The 19,372-nt window shown below is 38.8% G+C and overlaps 1 protein-coding gene across 2 annotated transcripts in view; it reads right to left on the bottom strand.

The window, feature by feature from the left end:
- The window catches only part of CXIP1 (CAX interacting protein 1), a 99,974-nt gene extending 87,437 nt beyond the window's left edge, over window positions 1-12,537 (bottom strand). Inside the window, exon 1 of one of the 2 annotated variants that reach the window (XM_089403010.1) lies at window positions 12,164-12,537. In XM_089403010.1, the coding sequence (XP_089259136.1) occupies window positions 12,164-12,410 (247 nt within the window). In that variant the 5' untranslated portion in view covers window positions 12,411-12,537. The remainder of the gene's footprint in view (window positions 1-12,163) is intronic. The other variant, XM_089403009.1, reaches the window with a different exon arrangement.
- Window positions 12,538-19,372: the final 6,835 nt, after the last annotated feature.

Genomic DNA, 19,372 nt, shown 5'->3' with positions numbered 1-19,372 from the left:
GTCATTCACAGATGTCGTCAAGCATCAAGTATGGAAGGATGTTATGACCGAGGAATATGAGTCCATTATGAAAAACAATGTTTGGGATGTGGTCCCCAGACCCCAGGAGAAAGCAGTTGTCACTTCAAAATGGCTTTACAAGATAAAGCATGCAGTTGATGGAAGTGCAGAAAAGTATAAGGCTCGTTTTGTTACTCGTGGCTTCTCCCAAAAGGAAGGTATAGACTATGACAAGATATTTGCACCTATTGCCCGATATACCATCATCCTCTCGATCATAGCCCTTGCTGCTTCGTAAAGATGGAACCTACATCAGATGGATGTCAACACTGCGTTCTTACATGGTTCAATCAAAGAGGAGGTCTATGTGGAGCAACCCGAAGGATTTGAGATTTATGATCAAGAATCTCATGTGTGCAGGTTGAAGAAGGCCCTCTACGGGCTAAAGCAAGCACCCCGAGCATGGTATGAGAGGATCAATAGCTACTTGATGAAGCTGGGATTCACTAAAAGTGAAGCCGACCCTAACCTTTACTTTAAGGTTATAGATGACAAGCCTCTCATACTGGTGCTATATGTTGACGACCTTTTTCTAACAGGTGCAGATACTCTCATTCACGAATGTAAGAGGGAGTTGGCTTCTGAGTTCGAGATGAAAGACCTAGGACTTATGCACTATTTCCTAGGACTGGAAGTCTGGCAGAAACCAAGGGAGATTTTCCTATCTCAAGAAAAATATGTGGTGAAGATATTGGAGAGATTCGGCATGGTGGACTGCAAGCCCGTAACTACCCCGATGGAGCTTGACTTCAAGAAGTTAAGCAGTAGTGTTGCCGGACCTGTTTTACAAAATGCTACTGAGTATCGTCAACTCGTCGGAGCATTAATGTTCTTGGTGAACTCCCGTCCGGATATATGCTTTGCAGTCAACACATTGAGTCAACATATGGTTGAGCCTCACCACTCACATTGGATTGGTGCCAAGAATCTGTTGAGATATCTTCGTGGCACAATCACTCATGGGTTGAGATACACTACCGGAGATGTGAGACTACTTGGGTATACTAACGCTAATTGGGCAGGCAGTGTGGTGGACCGTGTTGTCGCACAGATTGTCACGACAACGCTCAGACCGGGGGCTGTCACCCTGATCCCCGATCTCTCCGTTTAAGCCTGTCTCCCGCGGCTAAGGGGGGTAGACCCTATGAAATGATGAAAACCAACTGTGAACCAGTTGGGTTGGGAGACACGAAGGAGCAAGCACTAAATAGATTTTATTGAGTTAACTGACCAGTGCCTTATGAGATTGATGTTTAAACGATTACTTGCTAGATGTTGTAGAAATATAAACCATGAACACCAATCATTTATCATCAAATAAATCGAACAATGCAAGATATCCAGTAAAACCACAATGCTCTTATAATGATTCAGCGATTAAAGCTCAATAACGATATCCAGTAATTAAAAATTTTGAAGAGATAAATGCTTTTAAACAACCACGGAATTATGAATCATTAACCGGATATCACGTTCATGCAGTTAATTTTCAGATGAACATTAAATCATATCAAACATTAACTTCCACATCAAAATTTTAGCCTCAGCGTAAAAGATGAAACCTAAGAATTTCCCGAGCTAAGACTGAAATTGCAAAATTTATTTTTTGTTTTTTTATTTTTTTTATTTTTAAATAAAAATTTAAAGACTAAGGGAAACTTTAATTAAATCTAAACCACAAGAAAAATTTTATGAAATTTTATGATTTTTTTTTATTTCTTTATTTTTTTTTAACTAAATTTAAAACTAATATAAAACTAAATTAAAATCTAAATGAAAATAGAACCTAACAAATCCTAAACAAAATGTTAATCTAAACTAGAGTCTAATTAAAAAAAAAAAAAAAAACTCTTTATGTTTTATGAAATTTTTTTTATTTTTATATTTTTTTTTTTAATTTTAAATTCAAAATAAAATGAAACTAAAAGATAAAAATAAAATAAAATCTAAAACTAACCTAATCTATAAACAAAAAAAAACCATTTTTTTTTAATGCCTTTCTTTTTTGATTTTATAATTTTTTTTTAATGAATTTTTAATAAAATATAACAAAAATAAAAATTAAATCTAAATAAAACTCAACTCTTTTTAATCTTTTTTGTCTTTATGAATTTTTTTATTATTTTTTTATTTTATTCTTTTTATTTTTATAATTTTATAATTTTTTATTATTATATTTATTTATTTAATTTTTTAATTCATTTTTAAATGGATCCTCGAACTTAGCCTTTGGAAAAATCACCTAGGACCTAGGACTTAAAACTTATGAGGGGATTAAAACATCCTCAAGACACTTTTCATCATGACTTTTACAATTTACATCTTAAGGGGGAAAACCCCTTTATCATAGACCCTCACAAACCACCCAGTTCTGCGACACAACTATAATCTAGCAGATTAACACACTAGGATTCTCCTAAAATTCTAATGACAAAATCCATCCCGGCTTTGGGGTCAGGCTGAAGGAAAACTCTGCCGATCATGGATCGGTGAGACGAAAAACCTTCCGGGACGTAGATTACCATTAGAAGGTTAGGTCCACCTAGGCAATTTACATACACGACTCATATCTGCTAAGATTATTTACAATTCATACATGCAGATTGGGTTTACAATTAAAATGATCAAGCTGCTGATGACTGCTGAATGGCACGAACACGTCGATCAGGGGCTACCCCTTTTGCAAAGAAAAGGGGGTGTACTGCATGGGTAGTTGACCGGTAGTGGTCAACATCTGGCTCTACTTGGGGACACGTTGCTGCTCTGTAGGAATGTGAGAATCCAGAATCTGCATCCATACAACACAAAAATAAGTAGCGTCCATCCAAAAATCATCATATACATTAAGCACAGGAAAGATAAAAGCTCTTCATTTATTAACTATCTAGAAAAGTAAATCTAATCCTAAAACAGAAATAAAAATGCGGAAAAAACAAGGAGTAGGGTTAGAAATACAATACAAAGGATGCCCCATGGCATCAGATGTGTTCAATATAGTGTATACTGAGCATTTGCCTGCTTTCAGGCAAATCTGTCGGCTGCTTGTCGGATGTGCCATGTCCAATTCTGCATATGGTAGGACTTTTTCCTATCCGAAAATCAAGCTGCTTGCGGCCGTCTGATGCATCAAATCTTCTTCTCATTTTCTTTCTCTTGCGCTTTTTCTTTGTGGCAGGTTGTATCACTGATGACATGGAACTTTCTGTTTCAAAGCTATCAGATGAAGTATGTAAGATATGCGTGACATGTCTTTCTTTATCCTGCATCTGATCTTTATCATTTTTAAGTCTATCTGGATCACCTTCAATTAACCACCTTTCAATCGAACCAATGACCTCCTCATAATAAGATGGAGCTTGTTGCAACAAATGAGAAGGCTCCTGATCTGTTGATGTCCCCTGGTTTCTCTTATCCTCTGACCATTGTTGAAACTTTTGAACCTGTATTTTAATGGCATCCATCTGACTAGAGTGTTCAACCTTTATAGCACTGATTTGCCTGGCATGGTGTTCTTCCATATCTTTTATTACTTTATCGTTCTTTTCCTTTATGTTCATCAAGCAATGCTGCATGGAGTTTATTTCTTCTTTATGATTTGCTTGCATGGTGGTCAACTGATTATTATGATCGAACGTCATGATAGTCATTTCTTCATCCATAGTTAATAACTTGTTTTGCATAGAATTAATTTCGCTATCATGGTCAGCTTTCATGGTCGTCATATTTTCCTCTAAGCCTGATAACTTGCTTTGCATGAATTTAATTTCTGTGTCATGATTAGTCTTCATGGCCTCAATTTCTTTAGCATGCTGATTTTGCATAATCTCCATCTCCCTATTACGTTTTTCCAGGTGGGTGCATAAAGTTCTCACATCATTGACGTAATTAGTTTGATTAATCTCCATATTTTTTACCAGCAGCATTAGTTCTTGTATAATTTGCCTTTGATCTTCCTTTTCATTGTCATTTGTCCCTGCTTTTCCACTATCATGAATTTGATCTGCAATAGTACAGGTGGATGACACATTCTGATATGAAGAATCGTCTTGGAATCTTTCACCGTCAGCTGGACCTTTTATCAAATTACTTTTATTCTGTTGCACAATTTTAGGGGCAGAAGGCAAGCTGTTTGGATTACCATATCTATCTTTAAAAGCATTGACAATGTCTTGTAAAGAAGTGAAAGAATCCTTAGGAAAATTGTTAAACCAATTCAAAGCATCACCCTCTAAAGAAAAGACAAAAAGACGCATCTTGATATCTTCATGATTAAACTGAGGGGGTCTACAATATATGATCATTATGCGAGTAAACAAGCCTAGATGCCTTCTAACAGCGATTGAATCACCACCCGAGAACACAGGTAATTTAGAAATGGCCTCCTCCGGAAAATCATGGAGACGGTCAGTAAAATGACATGGTTTAAATGAATAATCCATGATGAATAATAAGGGATCAAATGGATGATAGAACGAGATCTCTGCTCAAGAAAAATAATAGATGAAAGAAGTGGAGTCGCCACTTGAACAATGAATCTGATTCTAAGATCCAAAAAGCAACAAACACGCTGATATGAGAGAGGTTTCTTGTCTGGGAAAATAAGAAAATGGAGTCGCCACCCAAACAAGAAACAAATCGAAGAGAAGTTTCTGATATGACGAAAGATAAGGTGATGAAAGATCCAAATGATAACCCAAAAGATTGAATCTGCCAGCTCAAATGAGAGATGAGAAAGATGAGAAGATGAATGTCGATGAAACGCCAGGAACAGAAAAACTCTGTCCCCGGCAACGGCGCCAAAAAATGTTGGCGTTGCCGGCTCAAACGAATGATAGAAAGATGAACGATGAATGATAAAAAGTCGTTGAAACACCGAGAATAAAGTATCCCCGGCAACGGCGCCAAAAAATGTTGTCGCACAGATTGTCACGACAACGCTCAGACCGGGGGCTGTCACCCTGATCCCCGATCTCTCCGTTTAAGCCTGTCTCCCGCGGCTAAGGGGGGTAGACCCTATGAAATGATGAAAACCAACTGTGAACCAGTTGGGTTGGGAGACACGAAGGAGCAAGCACTAAATAGGTTTTATTGAGTTAACTGACCAGTGCCTTATGAGATTGATGTTTAAACGATTACTTGCTAGATGTTGTAGAAATATAAACCATGAACACCAATCATTTATCATCAAATAAATCGAACAATGCAAGATATCCAGTAAAACCACAATGCTCTTATAATGATTCAGCGATTAAAGCTCAATAACGATATCCAGTAATTAAAAATTTTGAAGAGATAAATGCTTTTAAACAACCACGGAATTATGAATCATTAACCAGATATCACGTTCATGCAGTTAATTTTCAGATGAACATTAAATCATATCAAACATTAACTTCCACATCAAAATTTTAGCCTCAGCGTAAAAGATGAAACCTAAGAATTTCTCGAGCTAAGACTGAAATTGCAAAATTTATTTTTTGTTTTTTTATTTTTTTTTTATTTTTAAATAAAAATTTAAAGACTAAGGGAAACTTTAATTAAATCTAAACCACAAGAAAAAATTTATGAAATTTTATGATTTTTTTTTATTTATTTATTTATTTTTTTTTACTAAATTTAAAACTAATATAAAACTAAATTAAAATCTAAATGAAAATAGAACCTAACAAATCCTAAACAAAATGTTAATCTAAACTAGAGTCTAATTAAAAAAAAAAAAAAAAAAAAAAACTCTTTATGTTTTATGAAATTTTTTTTATTTTTATATTTTTTTTTTAATTTTAAATTCAAAATAAAATGAAACTAAAAAATAAAAATAAAATAAAATCTAAAACTAACCTAATCTATAAACAAAAAAAAACTTCTTCTTCTTTTTTGAATGCCTTTCTTTTTTGATTTTATAATTTTTTTAATGAATTTTTAATAAAATATAACAAAAATAAAAATTAAATCTAAATAAAATTCAACTCTTTTTAATCTTTTTTGTCTTTATGAATTTTTTTATTATTTTTTTATTTTATTCTTTTTATTTTTATAATTTTATAATTTTTTATTATTATATTTATTTATTTAATTTTTTAATTTTTTAATTCATTTTTAAATGGATCCTCGAACTTAGCCTTTGGAAAAATCACCTAGGACCTAGGACTTAGGACTTATGAGGGGATTAAAACATCCTCAAGACACTTTTCATCATGACTTTTACAATTTACATCTTAAGGGGGAAAACCCCTTTATCATAGACCCTCACAAACCACCCAGTGCTACGACACAACTATAATCTAGCAGATTAACACATTAGGATTCTCCTAAAATTCTAATGACAAAATCCATCCCGGCTTTGGGGTCAGGCTGAAGGAAAACTCTGCCGATCATGGATCGGTGAGACAAAAAACCTTCTGGGACGTAGATTACCATTAGAAAGTTAGGTCCACCTAGGCAATTTACATACACGACTCATATCTGCTAAAATTATTTACAATTCATACATGCAGATTGGGTTTACAATTAAAATGATCAAGTTGCTGATGACTGCTGAATGGCACGAACACGTCGATCAGGTGCTACCCCTTTTTGCAAAGAAAAGGGGGTGTACTGCATGGGTAGTTGACCGGTAGTGGTCAACAGACCGAAAGAGCACTTCTAGGTGTTGTTTCTCTTTGGGATCTGCCTCGATATCTTGGATGAGCAGGAAGCAAAATTCGGTGGCTTTGAGCACCGCCGAGGCAGAGTACATTGCTGCTAGCATGGCCTCCTGTGAGGCAGTCTAGTTGCGAAAGCTCTTCAGTGAGTTGTTTGGATTTACATTGGATACCACCGTGATTCTGTGTGAAAACTAGAGCGGGATCTGTTTATCAGAGAATCCCATATTTCATGATCGCTCCAAGCATATCGATATCAGGTACCACTATATTCAAGATATGGTGCGGCGAGGAGCAATAAGGCTCCAACATATCGGTACAGATGAACAGGTCACCGACATTTTGACAAAGCCCCTAGGAAAGGTCAAATTCCTGACTTTCTGAGAACGACTTGGTGTCGTTCAGAGACCCTCTTATGAGGGTCGAGTATGATGTATTGAGCTCTGGGAGCTCCAGGGGGGCGTGGGGTACTTCTTGGAGCGACATGTGACCACAGGGCGACTCACCATCCCCTGGTGGTGCACTATGTACAGGGTAAAGGTTCAACTTTCCCCTGTGACACCCGTGGCGACTGTGGAACAGAATGATTAGTTCTCCTGTGGGCCAGGATGATTCGTTCTTCGTGGCGACTGTGGAGTGGGATGATTAGTTCTCCTGTAGGCCAGGATGATTAGTTCTTCGTGGCATCCACTGGACAGGATGATTCGTTCTCCTATCGAGGCATCCTACCCATGCAGTCTGGGACTCATGGGAAGTACTTCTCATCTGATCAATGAGCAGGGAAATGAGGATAGGGACCATAGTAGTACTATTGATGGACGCATCATTGTATCTACCGTACTCCCTATGCTAGGATGACCTCCATTGGTCTGGGATCAATGATACTGGTTCACTCTCTGAGACTGACTTCGGGTCAATGGAGGATGGTATGATACATCCTCGATCATTTCTTATTCTTCATAGTTCGAGCAACGCAGAGCAAAGCAGAGTGGGGTCAAGCTGTATAGGACAGTGCATTTGATGGATGGATAGCAGCGACAGTCTGACGAATTGCAGATGAAGTTCTCCCTAGTTGAGAGGGAGTGTTAAAATTGGCAACTAGGGCCAAACTCCATGTGGATCACCTTATTTATGGCTTCTGATATTTTTTCTAGATTCCTCTCATCGAGAGGTGTAGGATTGATCTAAAAATCATCCAATTTCGATAAGTATTTATGGAGATATGAATTTATTTTGATTATGGACAAATTGTCAAGGTCGGCCAGCAAACTTATGTAGGCTCAAAAGCCCAATAGTCATGTCTATTCAACCTCAACGTTTGCATATAAATACAAGGAGCATTCTCCTCATTTGGACAATTCAATTCACTCATCTTCTCTCTCTCTCTCCTACGCATAAAAGGAGCCTCTCTCTCTCTCACACGTGTGGCTGAAAGGAAGACGTCCTAGGGCAAGGAAGACGCAGAAAGAAGGACGCTAGGGCAACAGGTCATCTCTTTGACCAACGTTGACCAAGCGTTGACCTTCCAGAAGTGCGGATTGGGTGTGGTTGCCTCTCCTAGGCAAGCCGCAATTTTTGGCACGAAAATCGAGGTGATCTGACCTCTGGTTTGACCAGTGTTGACTGCCCTAATTTAGGGCTGCAAGTTGACTTCAGAAATCTGTAGATCGACTGAACTTTTGGGGTTGTTCAAGGGCTATTTCTTCAGGCTATTCGAAGACAAGTTGACCGGAAATTGACCAAGTATTTTAGAGGTCAATTTCAGCTAGTTTGACCAAATTTGACTTTGCTGATCTAGGGTTTGCTGCTGATATAAAATTACAGAATTCAGATTTTGTATTATTTCTCTCTGCTGAACTATTGAAGATAAGAGAAGATTTGATCAAAGGGTTTCCCCGCATGGGGGTTTGTCCCTGGCTAGCCGCCACATCTTATGTCTCTTGTCTTGGCTTGTTTTCTGTTGATCATTTAATGTTCTATCTGCACTTTACTTAATGTATATGTGATCTGTGGCTATTAAGAAGAAAAATAAGTAAACTGCTCTAAGCATAGAACATACCATAATTAACAGTATGTACCTTAAGAGACAATGACTAAGGTGTCTATAAGTCATTGGTCTCACCAACATTGTGCTCTGATCTATTGAGAGATAGAGCTGTCAGTTAAGGCTTTGTTGTGGAAACAATGTTGGTTATTATGATGCTATAGCGGATGGATTGCAAATCCGATTTCTCTTATGTGAATTCTTCAAGATTGAAACATAGCCAAACACCTTGTAATGTTGTATTAATACCTCCCTAGTTAAGAGGGAGTGTTGAAGAAAGTGTAACTAGGTTCGGTCTTCATAAATGTACTTTTGATATTTGTATTTATTCAAGAAAAGAAATATTATTTTTATATTATTTGTTGATGAGTTTCTTTCTCATTGAAGTAGGTCAAGCACATGGTTAAGTGCTTCTAGGAAGCCAAAAGGTCAATATATTTATATAAGACCCTTAGAGGGCATGTTACACTATCTATAAGATCAAAGGAATACCTCCAAGACAAGTGCAAGTCCTCTCCATGCAGCAACGTCCTCCAAAAGAAGCAAAACGAAGAAAATGAAGATATGGTCAAGTCGGCTTGAAGACACAATGTCACCCTAGAGGAGGGACAGTCGTCTATATATAGAGGTTGTTCACTCCCTCATAAAGCATACAACGCAAGCTCTAAAATCAACAAAGAGATAAGCCGAGAAAAGGAAGGAGAAGGAAGTCTAAAGGGTCTCCAAAAGTGCAGTGAAGGAAGGAGGAAACTCAGCGAAGGTAGAGGATTGTTTCTAGGGCTAGAAACAATCACACATGCGAAGAGAAGGAGGACAGATTGCGGATATAACAGCACTAGCATTTCAATGCAAGATTCGTTGGTGTTTGGGCTAGATATTAGGCCTTTGTAGGCCTACCAAATCAAGCGAAGAAGTCTCTCTCTCTAGTGAAGGTGAAAGGACCCTAATTCACTAAGGGTACCCTCCACACGTGGGAAAACTAGCGCAGTAGAACAACAGTATAGTCATACACCCATATCTCAAGAAGGATCTTGTTTGGTCAACAAAAGAAGAAGTCTACTTGAGCAAAGGATAGAAGAGGAACATCTCATCTAGAAGACTCACTCAAGGAAGATCTATCTCTAGATAAGAAACAAAGAAGGAGGACAAAGTGTTGTGGAGCAAAGACCCGGAAGAAGGAAGTCTATTTGCCGGGGAACCAAGTGCAGAAAAGAGGAAGGACTTGACTTGTGCTTGGAGGACATCTTAGTCAAGGGTCTAGGGTTTGGCATTGATCAATAAGAAGCTTTAATAAGAGAAACTTACCAAAGGGTTTTCCTCTCTAAAAGAGAGAGGTTTTGGCCCTGGCAGAGAGCCAACATCTGTGTTCTTGTCTTTATGTTTTTGGTAGTATTTTGATGAAACACACTCACTAATATAAGAAGAAGATCAAGCTAAGATAATTGTAAAAGTGCTTCACAAATTGTTATCAAGTCAAGAAGAATCATATTACACCTAATAGCTCTAGATTCTTCAACAGGGTGGAGGGCAGTGAGTTGGCTACCCAAAGTAGCCCTAGAGCAGGAGACAAGAAGGACTTTGTTGGTGCGAGATTGAGTGAAGTTTTAGTGTTGAAGTGCAGCACTGTGATGGACGAAAGTTGTTGCTAGCCTGGCAGATTGGAGCTTGGGAATCAGGCCTACCTAGAGAGCAGTTGATGAGCCCGTGTTCATTGTAGCGGGCATGACTTACAACAGTGATAGGAGGCAGCCCTCTTGGAATCTCGTAGTGTAGATTCCTTGATGGACTAAGGCACTACTAGTGAGCAGTACGAAAGCGAAACAATTTGGAACAAAAATGGTTAAATGATCCTGTCTTCGTGCAATACAACCTTCGACTAAGGCATAACCAAATGATGAACAAAAGACCTGATCTAGATCCCATTGTGTTGGAAGATATTGATCCAACATCAAAATGGGTGGAGGAGGCTGAAGATCCTGAGTTTGATGTTGATTTTGATATTAACATGGCGTTAGAGGGGGATGAGGCAGATTTGGTAGCGCCTTCAGAAGCAGGATTAGTCGCTGCATCAACAAACAACCAATGGAAGGCACTAGTCGTGTAGCTCAACCAACTTGTGCTTCCATTAGGTCCACTTCTATTGTTATTGGTGGCAATGTTACTACTGAGGTTGCAGAGATGAGGCTAAGGCATCCACAGGCTCTGATCCAGATGATGTTTATGTAGCTCCTATTGATGATCCTGTGTCTAGTAATGGCGATGAATTTGATGATTGATCATATGTATACTTGTAGTCTTGTAGTTGGCCAATGGCCTCATAGCTTGTAGCATTGTTTTTGGACTTTATAGGCCATTTAGAGCCTCATTGCTTATGTATTTTGTCGATGATATGTATTGCACTCTATGCCATTTTGATATATTCACCTTTACATGATATATAGATGAACAAACTTTGTACATTTTGTCTCTATTGGCTTGGAATCATGGTTTTAAATTTTAAAAGTAATGTTTTTCATTAAAAATTGATTATTTAATGTATTTTTTTAAAAACCGGTTCATTGAGATTGCCCTATCCCAGTTGACCAGTTCCAGTTTGAAACCCGGTTTATTAGGTGGACCAGTCCGGTAACCGGTTCTGGTTTTTAAAACTATGTTTTCAGTCCTGGTTCTGATAAAATAGCTTTTAAAAACAGTAAAGAGTAAGGATAAACAAAACGTTTGCCTCAGTGTAGATAAGAAGGGCAAAAATTGTTTGCCTTTGGTTAATAACCTCTATTGAGGAAGACTGCAGCTTCTGTTTATCTTGTTATATTCAGAAAGACTCGGGATCCGACAGTTTCATATATCTGGCTCCTAGACATCAAGTTTCAAGGTTACTGTTAAAAAGTGTTAAATCTGCGGGAACAATACAGCAGTAGATATAATTGGGTTATTTTTGGGATATTAATGAATACGTTAAGGTAGACAAAGCTAAGATAGATCTGTTTTTAAAATATTGCCTGGAGGTATATGATAGTTTTTACTGGGGATAGGTTTTGACGATATTTTAGACTGCTTGTTTCTTCTAGGCTCCGAGAGTCGGATTGAAAATTTTGCTGATGTACCGTCTCGCCTATAATTTCGTTAATTTAGTGATACATGCGTGGTTTCTTTTACTTGTCCCATAAGATTTTAAAAAACACTTCTGTTAAGGTTGAAGTCAAGTAAGTTCAACTGAATCCTGCAGCTCCTGGGATATTTTGTAAACACATATGGAATTTGACTTAATTTGTTATAATCCAGATATTTCACTTCAGTCAGTTTAAACGACTTATAAGCCTTTGCGGAATGGCCCTAATTCTGAAAAAACCTGGACTGATCCAATCAGCTCTAACTTAATATTCCGAAAAATGAAAAATATAAGTTATGGTGGCCTGACCTCCTGTGCTGCCAGTTGGTCCATAACTAGCGGTGCATTGCAATGGGCTGCTTCGTCGTTTGAAGCTGGCTCTGTGCCATCTTGCAGTGTAACTAGAATTTTCTTTTACAAATAACCCACTTGGGCATACGGCAGCTTTGAAGTTGAAATGCCCAACAAAGGGAATTGTTCGTCTAAACTGCGAAATTGAATTTGTGGAGGTAACGGAGAAGGGAGATTGGAGAGACTGGGACATTGCCATTGGCATAATTCGACCCAGTTGACGAATTTTCGGCCACTGTGTTTTCCTCGGCTTCGTGGCTTTTATCCCCAACTTCCACAATTACTTTATTTGTGACGGTCACGTGCTCAAGAATAAAAAGAAGCAATGCGACCGTGGCGCATTATTTTCAGAGGATAGGGTCAGAAGAGATGTTGGGCCAGTTTATACGGATCCCGTGGATGGCATTGAGGTTGATGTTATGGGTAGCCTGTGACGTTAAAGTGTGAGCATTAACATTGTACCTAATTGAGAGAATTAACATTATACTTATTATTATTATTTATTGAGAGTATTAATATTATATTTAATTTTCACATGGTATTATTATTATTATTTAATTTTAAGGTCACAATTAAATTATTAAATTAGTGTATGAGACTCCTTGTTTGTAAGACAAGGGATTTATCTCTGCGTAGTGATTTGACTCATAAATCTACAAAGGCATACATACTCTATCCCTCTAGTTTTGAACTTCTGACCTCTTAGAAGGAAAGACATGTTCTTAACCATTAGGCCCACTCAAGCAAGTGGTATATATTTTTTTCCTCTTAGTAAATACCAAATTTATAGGTTATTTATTTATTATCTAAATCAAAAGTTTAAGTCGTTTACATTGACATTTAACAATGTATAGTATTTGTCATAAATTTATACATATAGGTTATTACTAAGTTTATACATATAGGTTATAGTGTATGGCTTGGTAGTGGTAGTGTCGCGTCAGCAAAGGTTTGGTGAAGTAGTAAATAAAAAAATAAATGAAATGATGTCATGACTTGTCTTACTCTCGTCCATGTACCAAGCAACTAGCTAATTCAAGTTCCCAACATCCTGTAGACCATAGTACATTCGACTTTGATTCACTCAACATTGGGTTTGCTCCACTCAAATGGTTCAACTCTTAGCAATGGAGGCAAATAAAGGGAGGGAGAACAATTGCCAAGCAATTGAAGCCAGCCTAATCGACTAAGCCAAGCCCCTTCCCACTCTTTGTTTTTATGTTACCTTGGTCTGTAGTTTACATCAAGAAATTAGACCATGTCATCCCATTTACAATAGATTTATATGTGAGTCAAACTAAGGATCACATTCCAAATATAGACCCATGATTTGCAACTTTGAACTAAGCACTTACCTGACTCTATTAACTACCAAGGGGTTTACTTGTTGTTGGATCTGATCCAATGGATTTGCTCTACTCTCTTAACTAACTTCCAAAGTGTTAACTCAATGTTGGGTCTACTCCACCCCATTAATTTCCAAGGGATTTACTCATTGTTGAGTTTGCACTGCTCTTGCAAGTTAGGCCACCTTGATGGTGAAGGTTCATCTTTTTTTTCCCATAAGGATAAATCATAATTTTATTAAAGATAACAAAATTACATTTTGTAGATGTTGAGGCGCATATGCAGAAAGTAGATCAAATGACTGCTATCAAAAGAAAAACCAGAAAAAATAATATACAATTAGGGAGGAGATCATGCTCTTCTTCCTTTTTTCTTCTCAACTTTTCGCCATTCCCCTTGTGTCGGTGAGGACGAAAAAAGTATGAGAGAAGTGCCCTCCTCAGGGCGAGGATTTGCCTCGTCATAATCGGAGTGATTTGGTGTATGCTGTCTTTTGGCTCCACTGGTGTCCGTTGTTTCTGGTATCTTCTCCGACAAAGAGTCCATCAGTTCCTACACTGCCAATTCCTCCGTTTCTGGCATCTTATGTGTCTGATTGTTTGCTTTGGGGATGGTTCCAATAGCATCCTCCTCAATAGGGACATCATCATGATCTGGTGGTGGGATAGATGCCTCCTCATCCTTTGCTGCTTCATATGGGGTCACTGTGCGCTGCCAGCCTCTTGGTTTTTGCGATTGTTTCTTGTTTCGTCTAGTTTCTTTTTTGGCTTGTGGGCAGTTATTGAGAAGGTGACCTGTTTTTTGACAGCCACAGCACCTGAAGACCGTGTTCTCATAATCTAGTGGTTGATTCCACTGAGTTTTGTTATGGATCAGAATTATGTTGTCAGGTAAACCTTGGCTAAGATCTACCTCTTCACAAATTCTGGCAAAAGTATGTATACCTCTTGTAATTATTTCAGTGTCTTGCTTGAGGTTTCTTCCTATCGCATTCCCCATTGCTTCGAAGACTTTGGGAAGCCAGAAACGTAATGGGAGGTTGTGCAACCTGACCCATACCAGCATCTTGGAAACCACCATAGTATTGGCGTCAAAACCTGGGAACCAGGGAGTCATGAAGAGTCCTGCATTGCCCCAGAACCATGGGCCCTCATGGAGGGCGTGTTCCCTTTGCGTGACTGTGTCGAATCTGACAATAAAGAAACCCTTGGAGCATAAATGGATATCACAGTTTGTTGTCCATGTGGAGTATATGCATTGTTGTAATGCATCAGTTTTGGGCCAAAAGCCATTGAATTTGCATATGACAGCGTTTGTAAAGAAATCATTATAAAATTTGTTTACCTCAAGCATAGCGATTATCAGTACTGGAGTCTGCATTTTTTGCTCCACAATATAGGGTCCAGGTAGATCTTGTGGTGGTGTTGGCTTGTTGTTGGCTCCCCCCTTCCCTTTGACGACATCCTTGAAAGAAGTTGTACCCTTTGAGCTGTATCGGGAGCTTCCACCTCTTAGCCTCGTGCTTAGTATGATGGTTAAGTCTCGCTCTATTTCATAGTCCTGCACTGTGTATTGGTCCTGTAAAATTTTTCCTGTATATATCAAGCTTTGCATGCTTGCTGATATGCCTGTATGTGCTTGTATTTCATACTTTATATCTTCTATCTGCTTCCCCTTCCAGGTTTGCTTGCAAATCGTTTTCCCTGACAGGGTTCTGATAAAAATTTGTATCAGTTCCTGGCCGGAAGAGAGCAGGGTGCAACAAGTTGCATGACCCTCGACCCTTTTCTCGTGCCCCTTTCTTGCTTATCGGCCTTTTCCTTATTGATTTGCCTGAGGAACGTGAATCGGTCAATACGTGATAGTCCGGAAGGGGACAAGGGTTCAGCAGGCCGCATTGCCTTCCACCCATCATGAGCAGCCCTACCCTGTTTGACTAATACTCCCTCGTCGTTTTGTACAACTGCTCAAGCAAGGGAAGGGTCCGATCGAATCCTTGCAGGGCTGAACCCTTGCATCTCTATTCCATTACGACATAGTTCCCTGGTTCCCTGAGCGGCGGCGGCACAAAATGTTTCCTCTAAAACCCTAGCCATCGCGCTTCTCCCTTGCTTTCTCTTCCTTTGGTGAAGGTTCATCTTGTTACAGTGAACCTGGGGATTTTTAATTAGAATCTTGCATTTTTTACAATAGTTATTTAACTTCTTCCACAAATATCACAAATTTGTAAAACAAAGTAAACTATTAAATGGGAATCGCATTGAGTACCCTTTTTTTAAGTCGCAAAAAATCATCCGCTTTTGAAAAGTGTTGATTCGAAATAAACTTTTTTTAGCATAATTTTGACACTTTAAATTTTCTTATGTATCAAAGTACGTTTTTTTTAAATGTTAGTGATTTTCATGTTAATTTTGAAAAGTGTTGATGCGACATCAACCCCTTTTTTTAGAAGGCTTATTTTTTGCACTTTAAATTTTCTAATGTATTAAGTGTAGATATTTGTTTTTAAATGTTGGTGATTTTCATGCGGATTTTGAAAAGCATAAACACTTTTTTAGAGCATATTTTTTACACTTTAAATTTTCTTATCTCCTAAGTATTCATAATTTATTTTAAATGTTGATTATCTAACTATTTTTCAAATTGTTTTATTCCTCATCTTGTTTTTAGTCTTAACATGTTTGTTCCTTTAAGGGTTTTCCAAACATGTGTTTTTTGTTTTTGATTTTTTGCAATATATTTTCATAATGAATTTTTTAACTATTTTTGCGAAGTTTAAAAAAAAATAACATCAATATTTTGAGGTTAAGATTTTTTATATATTTATGTCATTGATAAACACTTTAATATACATAAAATAATTATCACTAAAAAATAATAATTTTAAACATTGGATAAAAAAATACACATTTTGCATATAGATATAATTAAAACAAGTATAATATGCAGCATTGTTGCTTAGTACTTGTCTCTTATCTAAAAAGTAATCAATAGCAATTATTGAATGCTTGAACAAATTCATAAATCTAATAATGAAACACCTAACAATGCGACCCGCTGGAGCTGCGCGCGCACCTGAGCCCTAGGAGATCGACCCCAACCAGCAGCGCAGCGGCTTGGGCCTTGGCCCCTGCCATGGCCCTCCCCGATTTGCCTCAGGAGGATCATGATCCTCAAAAAGCCTTCTCAGATCTGGTAAAATCTCTTCCTCCCCAGCACCCCAGACCAGCAATTTCAAAATTTGTTAAAAATCTAGATGTTCTTCACGAAGTTCAGCTGCCTCCAACCCTTCCTCGCATGGCAACGTTATCCCTTGCTGAGAAAGGGCTCATAAGGCAATTTACAGGCCTTTGGCCATCACCAAGAACAGTTCAAAGATGGGTCGAACGAAACTGGTCAGACAAGATCCCAGGGAAAATATCAATAAGATTCTGCGGAAAAGGGTATTACACATTCCACTTCGAATCCAAAGCAGACAAGGACTTGATCTTCAGAAACGGGTCGTATTTCATGGATTCCAGGGGTCTCTACCTCAATAAATGGACCCCAGATTTTGATCTGGAACTGGATATCCTAGTGCCGTTCTAGTTTGGGTCCGCCTCCCTCACCTACCTCTCCATTGCTGGGGAGATGAGTCAGTTCGGGCCATAGGGAATGCTGTTGGCAAATACATTGATCGAAGCGAGCCCAAGGACAACATGCAAGCCTGCGCAAGGATCTGTGTCGAAGTGGATCTAGGTCGAGGACTGTCGGAAGCAATAAAGCTAAAAGTGGACGACTGGAGCCATATACAACAACTGGACTATGAGCAGATACCATTCAAATGTAAGGTATGTCACGAATACAGGCATTTTGCTAACAGATGCACTAAAATTGTTAATGCAGAGAATGATGAGCAAGATGGACACTGGGAACCTGTTAAAAAAAGAAATCAGTCCCCCCCCCAAGCCTTCCATGGTCTCTGACAATCCTGGGCCCTCTATCCAGCGCCCTTCCTCTTCCTCTCTCGTTCCATCTGGCCCCCTCCTTCCCGATCTGCCCCTCCCTTCATCCTCCAATCCCTTTCTTATTCTTTCCATTGATGATTCCGTCCCTGAGAATCCCTCCATAGAACCTCCAGACTCCCATCAACCTCAAATCATATCTTCCCAACACCCTCTCGAGCCCCTCTCATCAAGGATTACCAGAAGCTCTTCAAAAGAACATGGAGCATCCAGCGATACATTCAAAAAACCGGGACCTGGCAGAAAATCCGCTAAGCAACATAGGGACGAGAACGCCCAGAAGGACATAGCAATGGGCACACAAACTCCAATAGAGTCCTTCATCCTTGGACACCAAGAGAAAGAGACAAGTGGTAAAGACCAAGAGAGGCGAGCACCTCTCCGCACGCCCAATGCACCATGATGAAAATCCTTTCATGGAACAGCAGGGGTCTAGGGCACCCCTCAAAAATAGCTGCCCTCAGAGATCTAATTCACAATGAGAAGCCAGAAATTATGTTGATACAGGAGACAAAACAAGATCAGCATGAAATGAAAAAAATTATAGATCAGCAGAAACAATACTTGGGAAGTATTAGCGAATCTAGAGGAGCCTCGGGAGGCATTGTCACCATTTGGGACAACAGCAAATGGATCTGCACTGCAGCAAACCCCCACCAGAACTGGATCAGAACTACTCTTGACAGTAGAATAGGCAATCAAACAGTAATCATATATAATGTTTATGTACCCAACAATTACAGAGAAAAGGAGATTTGCTGGGAAGATTTGAAGACAAGCATTGATGGGGAACGAAATACAAATATTATAGTCGCAGGTGATTTCAACCTGATCTTGCATGCCAATGAAAAAGGGGAGGCACCTTCGCTTCAGATCCCTTTAGAGGCCGCCTGGAGACCATCATTCAGGGCCATGAATTAGTTGATATTATTCCCAAAAATCGCAGACACACCTGTAGCAATCGTGGGATTGGTAGTGGCAATATAATGGAAAGACTAGACAAATTTCTAGTTAACATCTCGTTCCTCTCATCTTTTTCTGTAGGATACACCAACATCCTCAATACCTCTGCCTCTGATCACTATCCCATCACCCTAACTTTGGAAACCCATTGTCCTCTTGGCCCCATCCCTTTTAAATACAGTCCCCTTTGGAATCGGATTCCTGCGGCCAGAGAAATTGTTAAGGAAACATGGAGCCAGCATGTGGAAGGCTCGCCATGTTTTATTTGGGAAACCAAATTAAAAAGAACCAAGAAGGCACTAAAAGATTGGGCCAAAGAAAGTTATCAGGAGCCAGAGGAGATCAAAAAGAAAGTTAAAAATGAATTAGAAGATGTGCAGGCAAGGATTGAAGAGCATGGACTAACGCAGCAAAGCAAAGAGCAAGAGAACGCATTATACGCACAGCTGAGCTACATTAATAGGGAGGAAGAAACCAAATGGCGCATAAAATCCAGACAATTATGGCTCCAAGGGGGAGATAAAAATACAGCTTACTTCCACAAACAGGCCACTGCTCGAAAGCTCAGAAACAATGTAAATACAATCTTGGATAATGAAGGAAATCGGCACATCACTCAAGAGGCCATAAGGAACACTGCATCTAAGCACTACAGGGACCTCCTAACTGAAGTCAAAGGGGCAAAAGACTATTCTGACTTGCTCCAGCATCTGCCCAAAGGAGTCACAAAGGAGATGAACGACAATCTAAGCAAAGAAATTGAAGAAGAAGAAATTAAAAGAGCAATCTGGAGCCTGCACCCTGATAAGGCACCAGGGCCTGACGGATTCCCCATCTGCTACTACAGGGAGTT

Source organism: Pinus tabuliformis, chromosome 2_1 (assembly GCF_031772625.1).
Source record: "Pinus tabuliformis cultivar Carrire ecotype Pingquan chromosome 2_1, CPIR1, whole genome shotgun sequence".
Classification (NCBI taxonomy): Eukaryota; Viridiplantae; Streptophyta; class Pinopsida; order Pinales; family Pinaceae; genus Pinus; species Pinus tabuliformis.
The sequence above is the reverse complement of the archived record's forward strand: the minus strand, read 5'-3'. Positions and strand labels throughout refer to the sequence as shown.